The sequence below is a fragment of the Pseudorca crassidens genome, chromosome 16, assembly GCF_039906515.1.
Source record: "Pseudorca crassidens isolate mPseCra1 chromosome 16, mPseCra1.hap1, whole genome shotgun sequence".
NCBI lineage: Eukaryota > Metazoa > Chordata > Mammalia > Artiodactyla > Delphinidae > Pseudorca > Pseudorca crassidens.
The window spans coordinates 11,456,028-11,473,503 of NC_090311.1; the positions used below are offsets into that span (position 1 = coordinate 11,456,028).

General features: G+C 39.1%; 1 protein-coding gene across 2 annotated transcripts in view; it reads left to right on the forward strand.

Annotated features, from left to right (window-relative positions):
- The window catches only part of MCMBP (minichromosome maintenance complex binding protein), a 67,894-nt gene extending 50,430 nt beyond the window's left edge, over positions 1 to 17,464 (forward strand). For both annotated transcript variants that reach the window (XM_067709234.1, XM_067709235.1), the window contains exons 11-16: positions 106 to 223; positions 5,396 to 5,561; positions 6,504 to 6,637; positions 7,837 to 8,001; positions 15,079 to 15,167; positions 15,562 to 17,464. In XM_067709234.1, the coding sequence (XP_067565335.1) occupies positions 106 to 223; positions 5,396 to 5,561; positions 6,504 to 6,637; positions 7,837 to 8,001; positions 15,079 to 15,167; positions 15,562 to 15,688 (799 nt within the window). In that variant the 3' untranslated portion in view covers positions 15,689 to 17,464. The remainder of the gene's footprint in view (positions 1 to 105; positions 224 to 5,395; positions 5,562 to 6,503; positions 6,638 to 7,836; positions 8,002 to 15,078; positions 15,168 to 15,561) is intronic.
- The last annotated feature ends 12 nt before the right edge of the window (positions 17,465 to 17,476 follow it).

Sequence of the window (17,476 nt, forward strand, 5' to 3'; positions counted from 1 at the left end):
TTTAATTTTAATGACAGTATTAAGCTAATTTTTCTTCGTTTGCTTTTTGATGGAGATCAGGAAATCACGTGAGTATCTTATTGGTTGATATCTTTTTTTTTCTAGATATACAAGAAGAGATGTTCTTCCACTAGGAAAATTTACGGTTAACTTGAGTGGGTGTCCACGGAATAGTACCTTCACCGAACACTTATATCGAATTATTCAACATCTAGTTCCAGCAGTAAGATCAATATAAATATGTATTATAAGCTTAAGTACACTTTAAAAGTCCATCTAATTGTCTTTCATTCAACCCAAACATTTAACTTTGAGATGTTAACAGACCTCATTAAGGGGAAACAAAGCCTGCCTAGTTTCATAATTTAAAATGTACTAACTCCTAAACATTTCACGTTTCCTTTATTGCCTTAGCACAGGTCTCTTCAAGTAACAACACAACTGTAGTAACTCCCTTAACATTGTACTCTCCGTTGATGCCAGTTTGTTTGTACAATTTGGTATCCTTTGTGTGCTTTAAAATCGTAAATCTAAGTAAACTCTAAATTATAGGAGCATAATTCTTTTAGTTGAGGTAATAACTTGATCTCTCCTACCCCAGTTTTAATTCCTGTTTGGAAAGTCAAGCTACCTTTATTTGCCAGGACATCTGGAACGCAGTGTTTGTGTGGTATTAAGATCTTGGGGACAGGAGAATAGCTTCTGATTAGTTGTGTGACTGGCAATGCCGATCACTTCTTTGGAAATTTAAGAGGTTGAAACAGATCATTCATTTAACCAGTGTTTATGGAGTGTCTTCTGGGCTCTTAAGAAACAGCATTGGACTAAATAGACCAACATTTCTCACTCTCCTTGACTCACTTTACAATGTTAAAAAATTATTGAGAACTTAAAGAGGTGTTGTTTGGGTTTTTATTATCAATTTACCATATTAGAAGTTAAAACTAAAAACATATTAAAATATTCATTGAAAATAAATCAATTACATATGAGCAAAAGTAAAATATTTTTGTAAAAAATAGCTATTTTTCCAAACAAAATAATATTAGTGATAAAAGTGACATTGTTTTAAATTTTTGCCAGTCTCTGTAATGTCTGGATTAATAGAAGACAGCTGGATTGTCATATCTGTTCCTGCATTCAGTCTATTGTAACATGATGTTTTGACTGAGGTATATGAAGGAATGTTGGCCTTACACAGATGAAAAAGTAGTTGGCAAAGGAAGGACTTTTAATGGCATTTTCAGATAACTGTAGATATTCTTCTGATACTAGACCAAAACTGTCCATATGGCATTTTCTTCAAGGATAGTTGTGTGAAATCTGTAATCTCATCAATGAACTTTTTATACTCTGCTATCGTAAATTCATTGGTCTGTCTTGCACATTGAATGGATCTTTTATCCATGTGTGATTTTGACCTCATGGACCCCATAAAAGGGTTTCAGCAACTCCCTGGGAGTGCCCTGGACCACATTTTGTTGGTGGTGGAAGACCAACAAATAATAAATAACATATATAGTATGTCACTGAAGTGCCATGGAGAACAGTAAAGGCCCAGGGGAAGGGGATAGGGAGTGCTGGGGGTAGGCCAGGGTGGAGTTGCTGACATCTACAGCGTGTCGGGGAAGCCCTCTCCAGGGTGGAGTTCAGGGAGAGACTTGATGCAAACCCAGGATCAAGACACAGGGCCGTGTTGGGGAAAGTGTCTGTCCTGTGCAGAGAACAAGTTCAGGGTCCGAGCGCAGCGTGCTGGGCATGTTGAGGAACGCCAGCCTGAGGGGCCGGTGTACTGCCATGGAATGAGTGCTGGGGAGGAGCGTAGGACGTGGGGTCTGAGTGGCAGCCTAGGGCCACTCAAAGCTTGAGGCCAAGATTTAAGTAGCACATACTTGGGACGTGAATTATATTTTTAAGTATGAAAGTGATATGAGAAAAGTACTCAGGATTCTTGCATGGTAAGGTATTTCCTTTTTGTTCTTTTTATTCTACATCACTTTGTAGTGGTTTGTTTTACTGTTTCATTTTTACCATATCCCACTCCCTTATATTACTCTTATGTTTGTGTTTAGCTAGCACTGAACTTTTTCTAAACACTTGCCTTTTTAATATCTTATTTAGTTTTCGTAGCAGTAAGTGTGAGTGACCTACTTTGGCTTATATGGAGCTGCACCCTGCTCTATGGCACCTTTTGTTTCGACAGACTCTGTTTCTTTCGGGGTCATTTCCTTGTATCTATAATATGACCCCCCCCCCGCTTTCTTTGAATTACTGAGCCAAAGTACAAAAATCCTCTGCATTTTGAAAATACATCTTCTCTCTTCCTTGACATCCTTCCCCACCTTAGTCTCCACCCGTACCACACATACTTCTTTATGGTCCGGAGTGATCTTAGATTGGAGTACAACGCAGGGTGCAGAGGGCACTGGGTGGTGGGCTCAGGAAGACGGAGGGAGGTGCAGGTGGACTTAACTGATTTTCTACTGCTGAGACTGGGTGAGGAGGTGGCTCTCCCGGGTAGAGCAGGTTCCGAGACCCACAGCGCTGATGACAGTGTGGAGTCCTCCACACCTCAGGCCTCCTTGGAGCAATTTGTTTAGAGGTCTGCAGCTGTCTGTGCTGAATGAATATAGTTTTATTTTATTTTCAAAATTTATTAAAAATTTTTAAAATGGAAGTATAGTTGATATATAATATTATATAAGTTACAGGTATACACAATATAGTGATTCACAGATTTTTTAAAAATTGAAGTACAGTTGATTTACAGTGTTGTGTTAGTTTCAGGCGTACAGCAGAGTGATTCAGTTACACATATGTATCTATTTTTTTCTCAGATTCTTTTCTCGTATAGGTTATTACAGAATATTGAGTATACTTCCCTGTGCTATATAGTAGGTCCCTGTTGGTTATCTGTTTTATATGCAGTAGTGTATTATGTTAATCCCAAACTCCTAATTTATCCCCCCACCCCTCAGCCCTTTCCCCTTTGGTAACCATAAGTTTGTTCTCTGTGTCTGTGGGTCTATTTCTGTTTTGTATATAAGTTCATTTGTTTTTTTTTTAAGATTCCACATGTAAGTGATATCATACGATATTTGTCTTTCTCTGTCTGGCTTACTTTACTTAGTATGATAATCTCTAGATCCATCCATGTTGCTGCAAATGCCATTATTTCATTGGATTTTATGGCTGAGTATTCCATGGTATATATGTACCACATCTTCTTTATCCATTCATCTGTTGATGGACATTTAGATTGTTTCCATGTCTTGGCTATTGTGAATAGTGCTGCTGTGAACAAAGGGGTGCGTGTATCTTTTTGGTTTAGAGTTTTGTTTATATGCCCAGGAGTGGGATTGCTGGATCCTTTGGTAATTCTATTTTTAGTTTTCTGAGGAAACTCCATACTGTTTTCCATAGAGGCTGCACCAACTTACATTCCCACCAACAGTGTAGGAGGGTTCCCTTTTCTCCACACCCTCTCCAGCATTTATTATTTGTAGACTTTTTGATGATGGCCATTCTGACCAGTGTGAGTGATATCTCATTGTAGTTTTGATCTGCATTTCTCTAATAGCAATGTTGAGCATCTTTTCATGTGCCTTTTGGCCATGTGTATGTCGTCTCTGGAGAAATGCCTACTTAGGTCTGTGCCCACTTTTTTTTTCTTTTTTTTGCGGTACGCGGGCCTCTCACTGTTGTGGTCTCTCCCATTGTGGAGCACAGGCTCCGGACACGCAGGCTCAGCGGCCATGGCTCACGGGCCCAGCCGCTCCGTGGCATGTGGGATCCTCCCGGACTGGGGCACGAACCCGTGTCCCCTGCATCGGCAGGTGGACACTCCACCACTGCGCCACCAGGGAAGCCCTGTGCCCACTTTTTGATTGGGTTTGTTATTTTGATACTGAGCTGTATGAGCTGTTTGTATATTTTGGAAATTAAGCCCTTGTCAGTTGCATAATTTGCAAATATTTTCTCCCATTCTGTAGGTTTTCTTTTCATTTAGTTTATGGTTTCCTTTGTTGTGCAAAAGCTTTTAAGTTTAATTAGGTCCCATTTGTTTACTTTTGGTTTTATTTCCATTACTCTAGGAGATAGATCCAAAAAGATATTGCTGCCATTTATGTCAGAGTGCTCTGCCTATGTTTTCCTCTAGGAGTTTTATGGTATCCAGTCTTACATTTAGGTCTTTAATCCATTCTGAGTTTATTTTTTTATATGGTGTTAGAGACAGTTCTAATTCATTCTTTTACATGTGGCTGTCCAGTTTTCCCAGCAACACTTATTGAAGAGACTGTCATTTCTTCATGGTATATTCTTGCCTCCTTTGTTGTAGATTAATTGACCATATGTGTGTGGGTTTATTTCTGGGCTTTCTGTTCTGTTCCATTGATCTATATTTTTGTTTTGTGCTAGTACCATACTGTTTTGATGACTGTAGCTTTGTAGTATAGTCTGAAGTCAGGGAGCCTGATTCCTCCAGCTCCGTTTTTCTTTCTCAAAATTGCTTTGGCTATTTGGGGTCTTTTGTGTTTCCATACAAATTAAAAATTTTTTTTTCTAGTTCTATAGAAAACGCCATTGGGGGCTTCCCTGGTGGCGCAGTGGGTTGAGAGTCTGCCTGCCGATGCAGGGGACACAGGTTCAGTTCGTGCCCCGGTCTGGGAAGATCCCACATGCCACGGAGTGGCTAGGGCCCGTGAGCCATGGCCGCTGAGCCTGTGCGTCCGGAGCCTGTGCTCCGCAACGGGAGAGGCCACAACAGTGAGAGGCCTGTGTACCGCAAAAAAACAAAAACAAAAACAAAAAACGCCATTGGTAATTTGATAGGAATTGCATTGAATTTGTAGATCACCTTGGGCAATATAGTTTGGTGTTTGTCCTCTCCTCTCACGATTACTGATTTAGATATCGTATTTGTGTATGGATGATTTCCTACTTCTACTGTATGTTTGCCTTTACTGATGAATATGATTTTAATTCAGGGAGCACAGAGGAAAATTAAGCTTTTCTCTCTCCGTCTTGATGTGTAAATAAACATTTTATTTTCTGTTTTGTTAGCCTGTGGTCAGTTAAAGAAGTTAAGCCTCTGAATATTTGATATATATATCAGTTGTCTATCATTTGTTTCTGGTTCACTGGTAAAATAAAAAATATTCTTCAAGAATACTGAACAAGACAGCTGAAAATAAAGCAGCTCATAGAATCAGAAATTCTTATGATGGAGAAATTTTTGTTTCTAAGAGCTCAAGAAACCATGAGACTGCTTACTCCCTTAGAAATAATAAGCTCTTTCTTTCCATTATAAAATATAGTGTTTAACTCCAAATATATGTTTTCTTAAAAGAGGGAAACTTAGTTCCTTGATCATTAAAAAAATTTCTCTTTGCAGTCTTTTCATCTGCAGATGACTATAGCGAACATGAACCACTTGAAATTCATTCCCCACAAAGACTACACAGCCAATCGCTTGGTCAGCGGGCTCCTCCAGCTGCCCAGCAATACTTCTCTTGTAATTGATGAAACTCTCCTGGAACAGGGGCAGCTGGACACGCCAGGTGTGTGCACGGACGTTATCCTTCCATTTCTAACTCCCAGCAAAGCCAGGCGTGGTAATGATCTTCTAAGGAATAACTGAACAAAGACAAATTCACACTTCACAAGTACTTAAGACAAAGGCTTGCTCTGTGAATTTGGTTAAAGCATATATCATTAACAAATAAGTTGTGTACATCAACTATGTTTTGTGATAGTTTGAAAATAGTATGATAATACACCAAGTAGCAGGTAGCTTTTTAAAGGCTGAAAAGGGAGGAGGTTTTGCCTTTAGTCCTATATTACCTCAAAAGAAGAGTTGTGGAAAAGATCTAATAAAACATTTTCTACCAGCCAATGTGATTTAAAAATTTTTTTTCAAAGAATCTCTGAAAAAATATTTAGTAGATCAGATGGCTTGCACCAACCTCAGTTATGGAACATGTTATAAAATTACAAGAAAGCAGATTGCTTTATCTGTGCTCAAATGAGAATTAAGACACTTTGCTGGTGTAAGTTCAAGAGGTAAAAGTAGAAAAAATAGTGTAGACTGGGTAGAATTAAGGCAAAGGTGAGTATAAACTCAGTAAAATTCAGTAACCTTATCTCTGTATAAAAATAATTTTGGTTCTACCAGATTATTTTAGCCCTGTGAAGATGCCACATACAAAATAATCATACTTTTATCGGGAACTATTTTATATCTAATTGCACACCAGATGCTTGGTATTAGATTTGGGGGTGGGTGGGGGAGGAATCTTGGCTCCAGAAGTATGTTTGTGTAGCTTGACAGATATTATCTGTGAAGCCTATTAATTAATGACCATTTAGAAGATTGAACAGTGCCTCATATACTTTTTTTTAAAGCAGTAGAAATCTCATGTCTTATTATTAATGTCAGCAAAACTAATTTGGTTAGGTGATTAAAATCAAGTTACTGAAAAATTATTCCCTTGTTTTTGTAGGTGTTCATAATGTGACTGCCCTGAGCAACCTAATAACTTGGCAGAAGGTGGATTATGACTTCAGCTACCACCAGATGGAATTCCCCTGCAATATTAATGTTTTTATTACTTCGGAGGGGAGATCACTCCTGCCGGTAATGAAGGGTCATTTTTAAATGGACGGAGGTTATATTGGAAAGATATCTATATTTTTGCTTTGTTTCTTGGTACTGCTTATTATTAATAAGTTAAACTTGTTTCAGAGTTGTGGCTGCCGATTATTAATGAGGGAACTGCTTATTTTGTTCTCTGGGATGAAAACTTTGTATCTGTAAAGAAAATCACAAGACAAGCAAAGAAAACTCTTGGCAGCAGAAAACTCCCACATGTAGGGAGAGGAAGTAGAAACTGTCTGTAAATTGCCTGATTAACATCCAGACCTTTGTTCTTGCTGCCTCTGTTCCATTGTTTTCTGCCAATCCTACGTGAGAAATATTTTAGAGTTCCTTTTAAAATGTTCCTAATCACCTGGTAATTATTTCTATGCTTTATCGTGAAATGCTCTGGTGAATCATCAGTGACTAATGAAGAGAGCTTTTACGTCTGAGTCATTAATGATGAGAAGTATGCCCAGTTGTTGAAAAGGCGTACAGTTGCTCTGTATAATGATGTTCACCCTTGATATATGAGAAACTGCCTGTGAATGAGAATGAAATGGCCCAGTGGTAAATTTCTGTGGGAAAGTGTGATTTGCTATATGTGGTTTCTAGAAATGCAGTTCAGTAAGAAATAGAGTACATGTTCCATGATTAAGGAAACATCTATAACATTTTTTTTTTTTTTTTTTTTTTTTTTTATTTTTTAACATCTTTATTGGGGTATAATTGCTTTACAATGGTGTGTTAGTTTCTGCTTTATAACAAAGTGAATCAGTCATACATATACATATGTTCCCATATCTCTTCCCTCTTGCATCTCCCTCCCTCCCACCCTCCCTATCCCACCCCTCCAGGCGGTCACAAAGCACCGAGCCGATATCCCTGTGCCATGCGGCTGCTTCCCACTAGCTATCTACCTTACTGCGTATAACATTTTAATTAGCTGCTTTTTAGAGATTCACTATCTTTTTATATGTTTACTGATACCATTGAGGAAACATAAGTAACCAAGAAAAGGCTAACTTCTGTAATTATTGCTGAGTTACAGTGCATAGAAATTAATATTAAAAAGTGACCTCCCCCTAATAATGAATTGTATTTAATTCCCTTAGGGGCTGATAGAGATAATGCATCCCCCTGAAATTCTAGGTTGATTTAGGAACTTGGAAAATGATGTGTACTGTTTCTCATTTTAGGCAGACTGCCAGATCCACTTACAGCCACAGCTAATTCCACCAAACATGGAGGAGTACATGAACAGCCTTCTCTCTGCGGTGCTGCCTTCCGTGCTGAATAAATTCCGCATTTACCTGACCCTTTTGAGGTTCCTGGATTATAGCATATCTGATGAAATAACCAAGGTGTGTTTGGGTTAAAACAAAGGATTTCCCTGTGTTGAATTGGGATATTTAATCAATTTACATTTATTGTAATTACTGGTAAGGTAATCTTGCTATTTGTTTTCTGTGTCATATGTCTTTTTTGTTCCTCTAGTCCTCCATTATTGTCTTCTTGTGTTTGAAATAGATATTTCTAGTGTACAATTTTAATTTCCATGCCTTTTCTTTTATGACATATTTTTTTTCTTTAGTAGTTGCCCTGGGAGCTACACTAACATCTTAACTATGATAATCTGGGATTAATTTAGGATTATGCCAGTTTAAGCACAATAGTATGCAAAAACTTTGCTCCTTTATACTTCCATTCCTTCTCCCGCTCCTTTGTGCTTTATTATCATTCACATTACGTCTTTATACACTGATAGGTCTGTCAACACATTTGTAATTATTGCTTTATGCAGTTGTCTTTAAAGACATTTATACTACCTTTTATATTTACCTGTGTAGTTACCTTTACCAGTGATCTTCACGTGGATCCGAGTTACTTTCACTTGAGCCTGGAGAACTCTCTTTCGTATTTCTCAGTATTTTTTATGGGGGAGCTCTGCTTGTGACACATTCTCAGTTTTTGCTTACCTGGGAATGTCTTAATTTCTCCTTAATTTTTGGAGACTAATATTGCTGGATGTAGAATTCTTGGTTCATAGGCTTGTTCTTTCAGCACTTTTAAGTCCTCCAACTGCCTAGTGGATTTTCTGAGGAGAAGTCAGTTTCCAGTGAGGGTTCTTTGTACACAATGAGTCATTTTTCTCTTGTCCTTTCAAGATTCTCTCTTTGGCTTTTGACAGTTTAGCTGTAATGTGTCTACATATGGATCTCTTTGAGTTTATCCTACTTGCAATTTATTGAGCTTCTTGGATGTGCAGATTAATGCACATTTGGGGGGAGTTTTCAAGACATTTGGTAAGTTTTTGACCATTATTTCTTTAAGTTTTTTTCTGCCCCTTTCTCCTCTGTGGCACTCCCATGTATGTATGTGGTACATTTGATGGTGTCCCACAGGTCTTTGAGGCTCTGTTCAGTTTTCCTCATTCTTTTTGCTTTCTGTTCCACAGACCAGATAATTTTGGTCAGCCTGTCTACAGATTTGCTGAATCTTTCTTCTGCCTTTCAAGCGAATTTTTAATTTAAGTTGTATTTTTCAACTTCAGAATTTGTTTGCTTTTTAAATAATTCCTATCGCTTTACTGGTATTTTCTATTTGGTGAGACATCATTCTCATACTTAAAGTTCTTTATTCATGGTTTCCTTTAGTTCTTTGAATATATTTAAAATAGCTAATTTAAAGTCTTTGTGTAGTAATTCCAATATTTAAGTTTCCTCAAGGCCTTATTTTTCCAATGAAGGGGGCTACACATTCTTGTCTCTTTGTATTTCTCCTACTTTTTGTATTGAAAACCAGCTTTTTTATAGATGATTTATTTTTTTAATCTAGTTATTTATCTTTGGCTGCGTTGGGTCTTTATTGCTGCGTGCAGGCTTTTCTCTAGTTGAGGCAAGTGGGGGCTACTCTTCGTTGTGGCGCACAGGCTTCTCATTGGGTGGGTTCTCTTGTTGCAGAGCACGGGCTCTAGGCGCGCGGGCTTCAGTAGTTGTGGCTTGCGGGCTCTAGAACACAGGCTCAGTAGTTGTGGCGCACAGGCTTAGTTGCTCCGCGGCATGGGGGATCTTCCCGGACCAGGGCTCGAACCCATGTTCCCTGCATTGGCAGGCGGATTCTTAACCACTGCGCCACCAGGGAAGCCCAAACCAGGTGTTGTAAATAATGTAATTTGGCAACTCTGCTCTGGCAGATTCTGCCCCCTCCCCACCTGCCCCCCCAGGGTTTTGTTGTTGTTGCTCTTTGTTGTTTAGTGACTTTTCTGAACTGATTTTTAAAAGTCTGTATTCTTAGTTGTATGTGGGCACTGAAGTCTTGGCTCGGTTAGCTCAGTGGGCAGTGATTGGATAGAAATTTAATTTCCTTAGATGCCTGGAAGCAGTCTCCCAGTCTAAGCTAAGGGACTCTGTGTCCATGTTGGAGCAATCCTTTAACACTCAGCCATGCAGTTTACAGCTGCCCCCTAGCCTTTGCCTTCTACTTGCACAGAGCCTCAAGGTTGTTCAGTGGTGAGAGCTTATGGCCTGCCTACTCAGGCTCAGATCTTCTGAGCATGTGCCCAGCCCTGGGCATGCATGTGACCTTCTAAATTCCTGGTGGTTGGGGATAGATATACACACCCACACACACACATATTTGTGTGTGTGTGGGTGTGTATATGTATATGTGTATAAAAGAATATATATGTGTGTGTGTATATGTATATATACATATATATGCATATGTGTGTATATGTATATATACATATATATGTGTATTCCTCCCCCTCCAGATCCCCTTAAGGATATCTCATTCCCCAGATTTTCTCTTTTTTTTTCTTTTTGGTTTGGTTGTTGTTTTTTTTTCCCAGTGACTTTTGAATTTTTTTTTTTTTTATACAGCAGGTTCTTTGTTTTTTGTTTTTTTTGTGTGTGTGTGTTACGCGGGCCTCTCACTGTTGTGGCCTCTCCCGTTGCGAAGCACAGGCTCTGGCTGCGCAGGCTCAGCGGCCATGGCTCACAGGCCCAGCCGCTCCGCGGCATGTGGGATCTTCCCGGACCAGGGCATGAACCCATGTCCCCTGCATCGGCAGGCCGACTCTCAACCACTGTGCCACCAGGGAAGCCCTATATAGCAGATTCTTATTAGTTGTCCATTTTATATATATTAGTATATATATGTCAATCCCAATCTCCCAGTTCATCACACCACAACCCCACCACTTTCCCCCCTTGGTGTCCATACGTCTGTTCTCTACTTCTGTGTCTGAATTTCTGCCCTGCAAACCGGTTCATCTGTACCATTTTCTAGGTTCCACATATATGCATTAATGTACAATATTTGTTTTTCTCTTTCTGACTTACTTCACTCTGTATGACAGTCTCTAGATGCATCCACGTCTCTACAGATGCCCCAATTTATTTCCTTTTTATGGCTGAGTAATATTCCATTGTATATATGTACCACATCTTTATCCATTCGTCTGTGGATTGGCATTTAGGTTGCTTCCATGTCCTGGCTATTGTAAATAGTGCTGCAGTCAACACTGGGGTGCATTTCTCTTTTTGAATTATGGTTTTCTCTGGGTATATGCCCAGTCGTGGGATTGCTGGGTCATATGGTAATTCTGTTTTTAGTTTTTTAAGGAACCTCCATACTGTTCTCCATATTGGCTGTATCAGTTTGCATTCCCACCAACAGTGCAAGAGGGTTCCCTATTTTACACACCCTCTCCAGCATTTTTCTTTGTAGATTTTCTGATGATGCCCATTCTGACTGGTGTGAGGTGATACCTCATTGTAGTTTTGATTTGCATTTCCCTAATAATTAGTAATGTTGAGCAGCTTTTTATGTGCTTCTTGGCCATCTGTATGTCTTCTTTGGAGAAATGTCTGTTTAGGTCGTCTGCCCATTTCTGGATTGGGTGGTTTGTTTTTTTAATATTGAGCTGCATGAGCTGTTTATATATTTTGGAGATTAATCCATTGTCTGTTGATTTGTTTGCAAATATTTTCTCCCATTCTGAGGGTTGTCTTTTCGTCTTGTTTGTAGTTTCCTTTGCTGTGCAAAAACTTTTAAGTTTCATTAGGTCCCATTTGTTTATTTTTGTTTTTACTTCCATTACTCTAGGAGGTGGATGAGAAAAGATCTTGCTGTGATTTATGTCAAAGAGTGTTCTTCCTATGTTTTCCTCTAAGAGTTTTATGGTGTCCAGTCTTAGATTTAGGTCTTTTATCCATTTTGAGTTTATTTTTGTGTATGGTATTAGGGAGTGTTCTAATTTCATTCTTTTACATGTAGCTGTCCAGTTTTCCCAGCACCACTTATTGAAGAGACTGTCTTTTCTCCATTGTATCTCCTTGCCTCCTTTATCATAGATTAGTTGACCATAGGTGTGTGGGTTTGTCTCTGGGCTTTCTATCCTGTTCCATTGATCTATGTTTCTATTTTTGTGCCAGTACTGTATTGTCTTGATTACTGTAGCTTTGTAGTATAGTCTGAAGTCAGACTATTCCTCCAGCTCTGTTTTTTTTCCCTCAAGACTGCTTTGGCTATTCGGGGTCTTTTGTGTCTCCATGCAACTTTTAAGATTTTTTTCTCTAGTTCTGTAAAAAATGTCATTGGTAATTTGATAGGGATTGCACTGAATCTGTAGATGGCTTTGGGTACTATAGTCATCTTCACAACATTGATTCTTCCAATCCAAGAACATGGTATATCTCTCCATCTGTTGGTAGCATCTTTAATTTCTTTCAGCAGTGTTTTGTAGTTTTCTGCATACAGGTCTTTTGTCTCTGTAGGTAGGTTTATTCCTAGGTATTTTATTCTTTTTGTTGCAGTGGTAAATGGGAGTGTTTCCTTAATTTCTTTTTCAGATTTTTCATCATTAGTGTATAGGAATGCAAGAGATTTCTGTGCATTAATTTTGTGTCCTGCAACTTTACTAAATTCATTGATTAGCTCTAGTAGTTTCCTGCTGGCATCTTTAAGATTCTCTATGTATAGTATCATGTCATCTGCAAACAGTGACACTTTTACTTCTTCTTTATCAATTTGTATTTCTTTTATTTCTTTTTCTTCTCTGATTGCCGTGGCTAGGACTTCCAAAACTATGTTGAATGATAGTGGTGAGAGTGGACATCCTTGTCTTGTTTCTGATCTTAGAGGAAATGCTTTCCGTTTTTCACCATTGAGAATGATGTTTGCTGTGGGTTTGTCATATATGGCCTTTATTATATTGAGGTAGGGTCCCTCTATGCCCACTATATTGAGGTAGGGTCCCTCTATGCCCTATAATGCGAATGTTTTTGCATTTAATGTTGTCCCAGAAGTCTCTTAGGCTGTCTTCATTTCTTTTCATTCTTTTTTCTTTATTCTGTTCCGCAGCAGTGATTTCCGCCATTCTGTCTTCCAGGTCACTTATCCGTTCTTCTGCCTCAGTTATTCTGCTATTGATTCCTTCTAGTGTGTTTTTCATTTCAGTTATCGGATTGTTCATCTCTGCTTGTTTGTTAACTCTTCTAGGTCTTTGTTAAACACTTCTTGCATCTTCTCGATCTTTCCTCCATTTTTTTTTGAGGTCCTCGATCATCTTTACTGTCATTATTCTGAATTCTTTTTCTGCAGCATTGCCTGTCTCCGCTTCATTTAGTTGTTTTTCTGGGGTTTTATCTTTTTCCTTCATCTGGTACGTAGCCCTCTGCCTTTTCATCTTGTCTATCTTTCTGTGAATGTGGTTTTTGTTCCACAGGCTGCAGGATTGTAGTTCTTCTTGCTTCTTCTGTCTGCCCTCTGGTGGATGAGGCTGTCGAAGAGGCTTGTGCAAGTTTCCTTATGGGAGGGACTGGTGGTGGGTAGAGCTGGCTGTTGCTCTGGTGGGCAGAGCTCAGTAAAAGTTTAATCTGCTTGTCTGTTGATGGGTGGGGCTGGGTTCCCTCCCTGTTGGTTGTTTGGCCTGAAGCGACCCAGCACTGGAGCCTACCTGGGCTCTTTGGTGGCGCTAATGGCAGACTCTGGGAGGGCTCACACCAAGGAGTACTTCGCAGAACTTCTGCTGCCAGTGTCCTTGTCCTCACGGTGAGCCACAGCCACCCCCCGCCTCTGCACAGGACCCTCCAACACTAGCAGGTAGGTCTGGTTCAGTCTCCCCTGGGGTCACTGCTCCTTACCCCTGGGTCCTGATGCACACACTACTTTGTGTGTTCCCCCCCAGAGTGGAGTCTGTTTCGCCCAGTCCTGTCGAAGTCCTGCAATCAAACCCCTCTAGACTTCAAAGTCTGATTCTCTGGGAATTCCTCCTCCCATTCCCGAACCCCCAGGTTGGGAAGCCTGACATGGGCCTCAGAACCTTCACTCCAGTGGGTGGACTTCTGTGGTATAATTGTTCTCCAGTTTGTGAGTCACCCACCCAGTGGTTATGGGATTTGATTTTATTGTGATTGCACCCCTCCTGCCGTCTCACTGTGGCTTCTCCTTTGTCTTTGGATGTGGGGTATCTTTTTTGGTGAGTGCCAGTGTCTTCCTGTCGATGATTGTTCAGCAGTTAGTTGTGATTCAGGTGTTCTCGCAAGAGGGAGTGAGCACATGTCCATCTACTCCGCCGTCTGAACCAATCTCTCTCATTCCCTAGATTTTCTTTTTAATGGTTTTGGTTAGCCTGCTGTTTGCCCCAGCTGTTACCCAATGTCTGGGATGGCTAAGATGATCAGTAGTTGCTTCTGATTGCTTTTGATAAACTCTCTGGGGGAATAGGCTACTCACAGTGGGCAAGTGCCAAGTCAGGTTAAATAAAGACAGGCTTGCAAATGGATTCTTCCTGGGAACTACCAGACAGTCAAATAATAACAGTTCTCTGGGAATGGTGCTTTGACAGCTCCAGCCCCACAGCCCTCTCCAGTGGTTGCCAGGCTGGCTGTTTTCAGGGCTGCTTGGAGGTGGGTAGAGGAATAGGGCAAATTTAAATGCCTCAAAGCTCACTGTTCTTCCTATCTTTCTTGAAAAAATGCTCCCCGAATTGTTTAAAGCATCTGGTTAATGTGTAGAGTTTTGAAGAAGCTGATTTTGATCATTTTTGCCTGTGTTCTTGTTCCCTTTAATGGTGGTGAGGATCTTCAGAGGTCCTTACCTGGCAATTTTTGCTGACGTCTCTCTTCCCTGTGTTTAAAGGCATCATGTTTGCTATGCACGTTGCTGGCTTTTATCTGTTTGCCTGGTGTTCTCAAATGAATCTTGAGTTTTGTTACTTTGTTTAGAGTACTTTCCTCAGTGGTATAACTTATGTGTAAAGTTTGGTTTTCAGTCCTTTTACCCATATTATTACCTCATTTGTCTAAGATGCAGGGTGACTTCCTCATTTTCACATCAGGCAAGGCACCATGTTACCTTCCTTTTCCCTACAAAATGCAAATGTCGTTTCCTCATAAGGAATAATTTTAAAGTTCATTTACTGTTTGATAAAGGCAGTTGAAGATGATTTTGTGGAGATGCGCAAGAACGATCCTCAGAGCATCACTGCCGATGATCTCCACCAGTTGCTCATTGTAGCTCGGTGAGTGTACATGTCCACGATTGCCTTTTCATTGAGCTGTAGATAAATCTGCTTACTTAGGGTAACTGAGGCAGACTTAGAAAAATGGAAATGAACTTCTTCCTTCTAAAAATCCCTTGTGGAATGACTCATTGAGAGGGAATCAGTGGCCAGGGATCACCTCAGTGGACCAGGCATGCTCCCTGTTCTCCACACTTCAAAGAGGGAATCACCCTCCAAATATGACAGAGTGTTCCTTTGTAGAAGTCTAACTTGGTTGTTGAGCTCTGTAGTTACCAGATGGTCTTGTCTCCCACAACAGTATTAAAAAAAACTTACAAACCAGTAGGTCTTAAAAAAAAAATAGTCATTATTCTAGGTCTAGACTTAAATTTGTTTCTGTATTTCAAACCAGGTTTCTGTCTCTCAGTGCTGGTCAGACAACACTGTCAAGAGAACGATGGCTAAGAGCAAAGCAGCTAGAGTCTTTAAGAAGAACCAGGCTTCAACAGCAGAAATGTGTGAATGGAAATGAACTTTGAAGGTACTGACATCTATGAAAGAGTAATGGGCGAATTGTAGCCACATTATTGTAAAATTCAAATATCATTTATACCACACTGTTTTGTAGATAATTTGTATCAAAAGAAAAAAACAATGTCTTTTCCTGAAATCACACCTGGTAACATCTAAAGTTTATATAATATTCAGTAAGGGCTTTTTCCTTACTGATTTTACGGAGCTTTTGAAGTTTGTTTTATAATTATATAAATTAGTAATGTACAAAATTGTATTTGATATTAAAAGTTTAATATTGTTGCTGATTATACCATTTCCTTAGTTTCCGTAGCTTCAGCTAAGTCATAGGCCAGACTCTGTTGAAATGCTAACATCAACATCATTTGAAGAAAATGGTTGCAATTCCAAAGTCAGAGGAATTGTTCACTTCAGATTTTTATGTCTTTCCAATGAACAGTGGGTGTGAATGTGTACAGTGGTCCAAGTTTGGGGAATGGAGCATACTTGCCATAATTCACATGATCATGTGAAATTCTATAATATTATCTCCCAGACATCTGACCACAGCTTTTTTCCATTTAACAGTTGTTAACAACATGCAAAACAAGTCTTTAAATGGCAGTGGTTCCCAGACGTTTTGGGTTTCATGGACCAGTAATACTTCTAAAAATTGTCGGGATTGACAGAGTTGCCAATTTATTTTGCCAAGTAATCTGAAAGAAGTCACTGTATTATCACTCTTTTTTCCTTCATAAAAGGACAATCTCAGAACAAGAGATAGTCCTTTAAATGGAATAAATGTAGCTTTTTGTAAAAACACTACATTGTCCTTATTTTTCTCATTTCACTCCAGTGCATTTGGGAACCACTGTTTTATGGACTCGCTTAAGGGAATGCTGTCTGCCCTGTGAAGTTGTTTTGCCCAAATAGGAAGAGGACAAAATTTATTTAACTTTTTAAAAAATGCCTTCTTTAGAAAAAAATGGTTTTTAATTCTTTTCCTTAATAAATGTCATTTAGTTGCTGTGATTACATTGGATTTTGCACTTTTTATATAAATTTATCAATTAGTTCCAGATGTATTAGATGAACTAATATTATCTGCTAGTCCAGGAATGCCCTGATAAAACTGTATGTAGGTAGGTTTTCCCCAGACAAATTACAGTTTTAATACAAATTTTCAAAGGAATAAAAATATTATCCATAGCTAGAAAGCGAATTGATACAGTATAGTAGTATAAGTGGCATCAAGAATCTTTGAAAAGGTTAGAACACTACTTTTAAGCTATCACTGGTTATATATAAAGATTAGTTTCTCTTAGTAACTTACTTAGTCGGAAACATTAGAAATCAGTTAAATGATTACTTAAATTCTGCACCCCCCTGGCCCCCAAGGCCTAAAGTGACATTGCTAACCAAGAAAACAGGGTCAGCCTTGAAAATGGAGGAGTTTATTATGCCTCATGAACTGAAGTGAAAATTACTAGTTGCTTAACTTTTCCTAAACTCAAATCTATTTTTATAAACTAATGTAAATAATCTGTTTATATTTAGAATTCTAACTGGTTTTCATTTTTATAACTGGTAGACTAGACCTTCCTTAAACTTTTAGAAATAAAACAAAGGCTCAACTGGATTTGTGGGAATAAAATTCAACAGAGTAGATGAGTTACTGTGTGTTTATTGTGCCAGTGTGAATTGTAATTTACCAAAGAGAAGTACATAATTTGCTTGGTCTTACAGAGAAGTTCCCCTGAAAGGAAAACCCTTTCAAATAAAACAAACTTCCTAAATTACTAGTACTTTGGGCT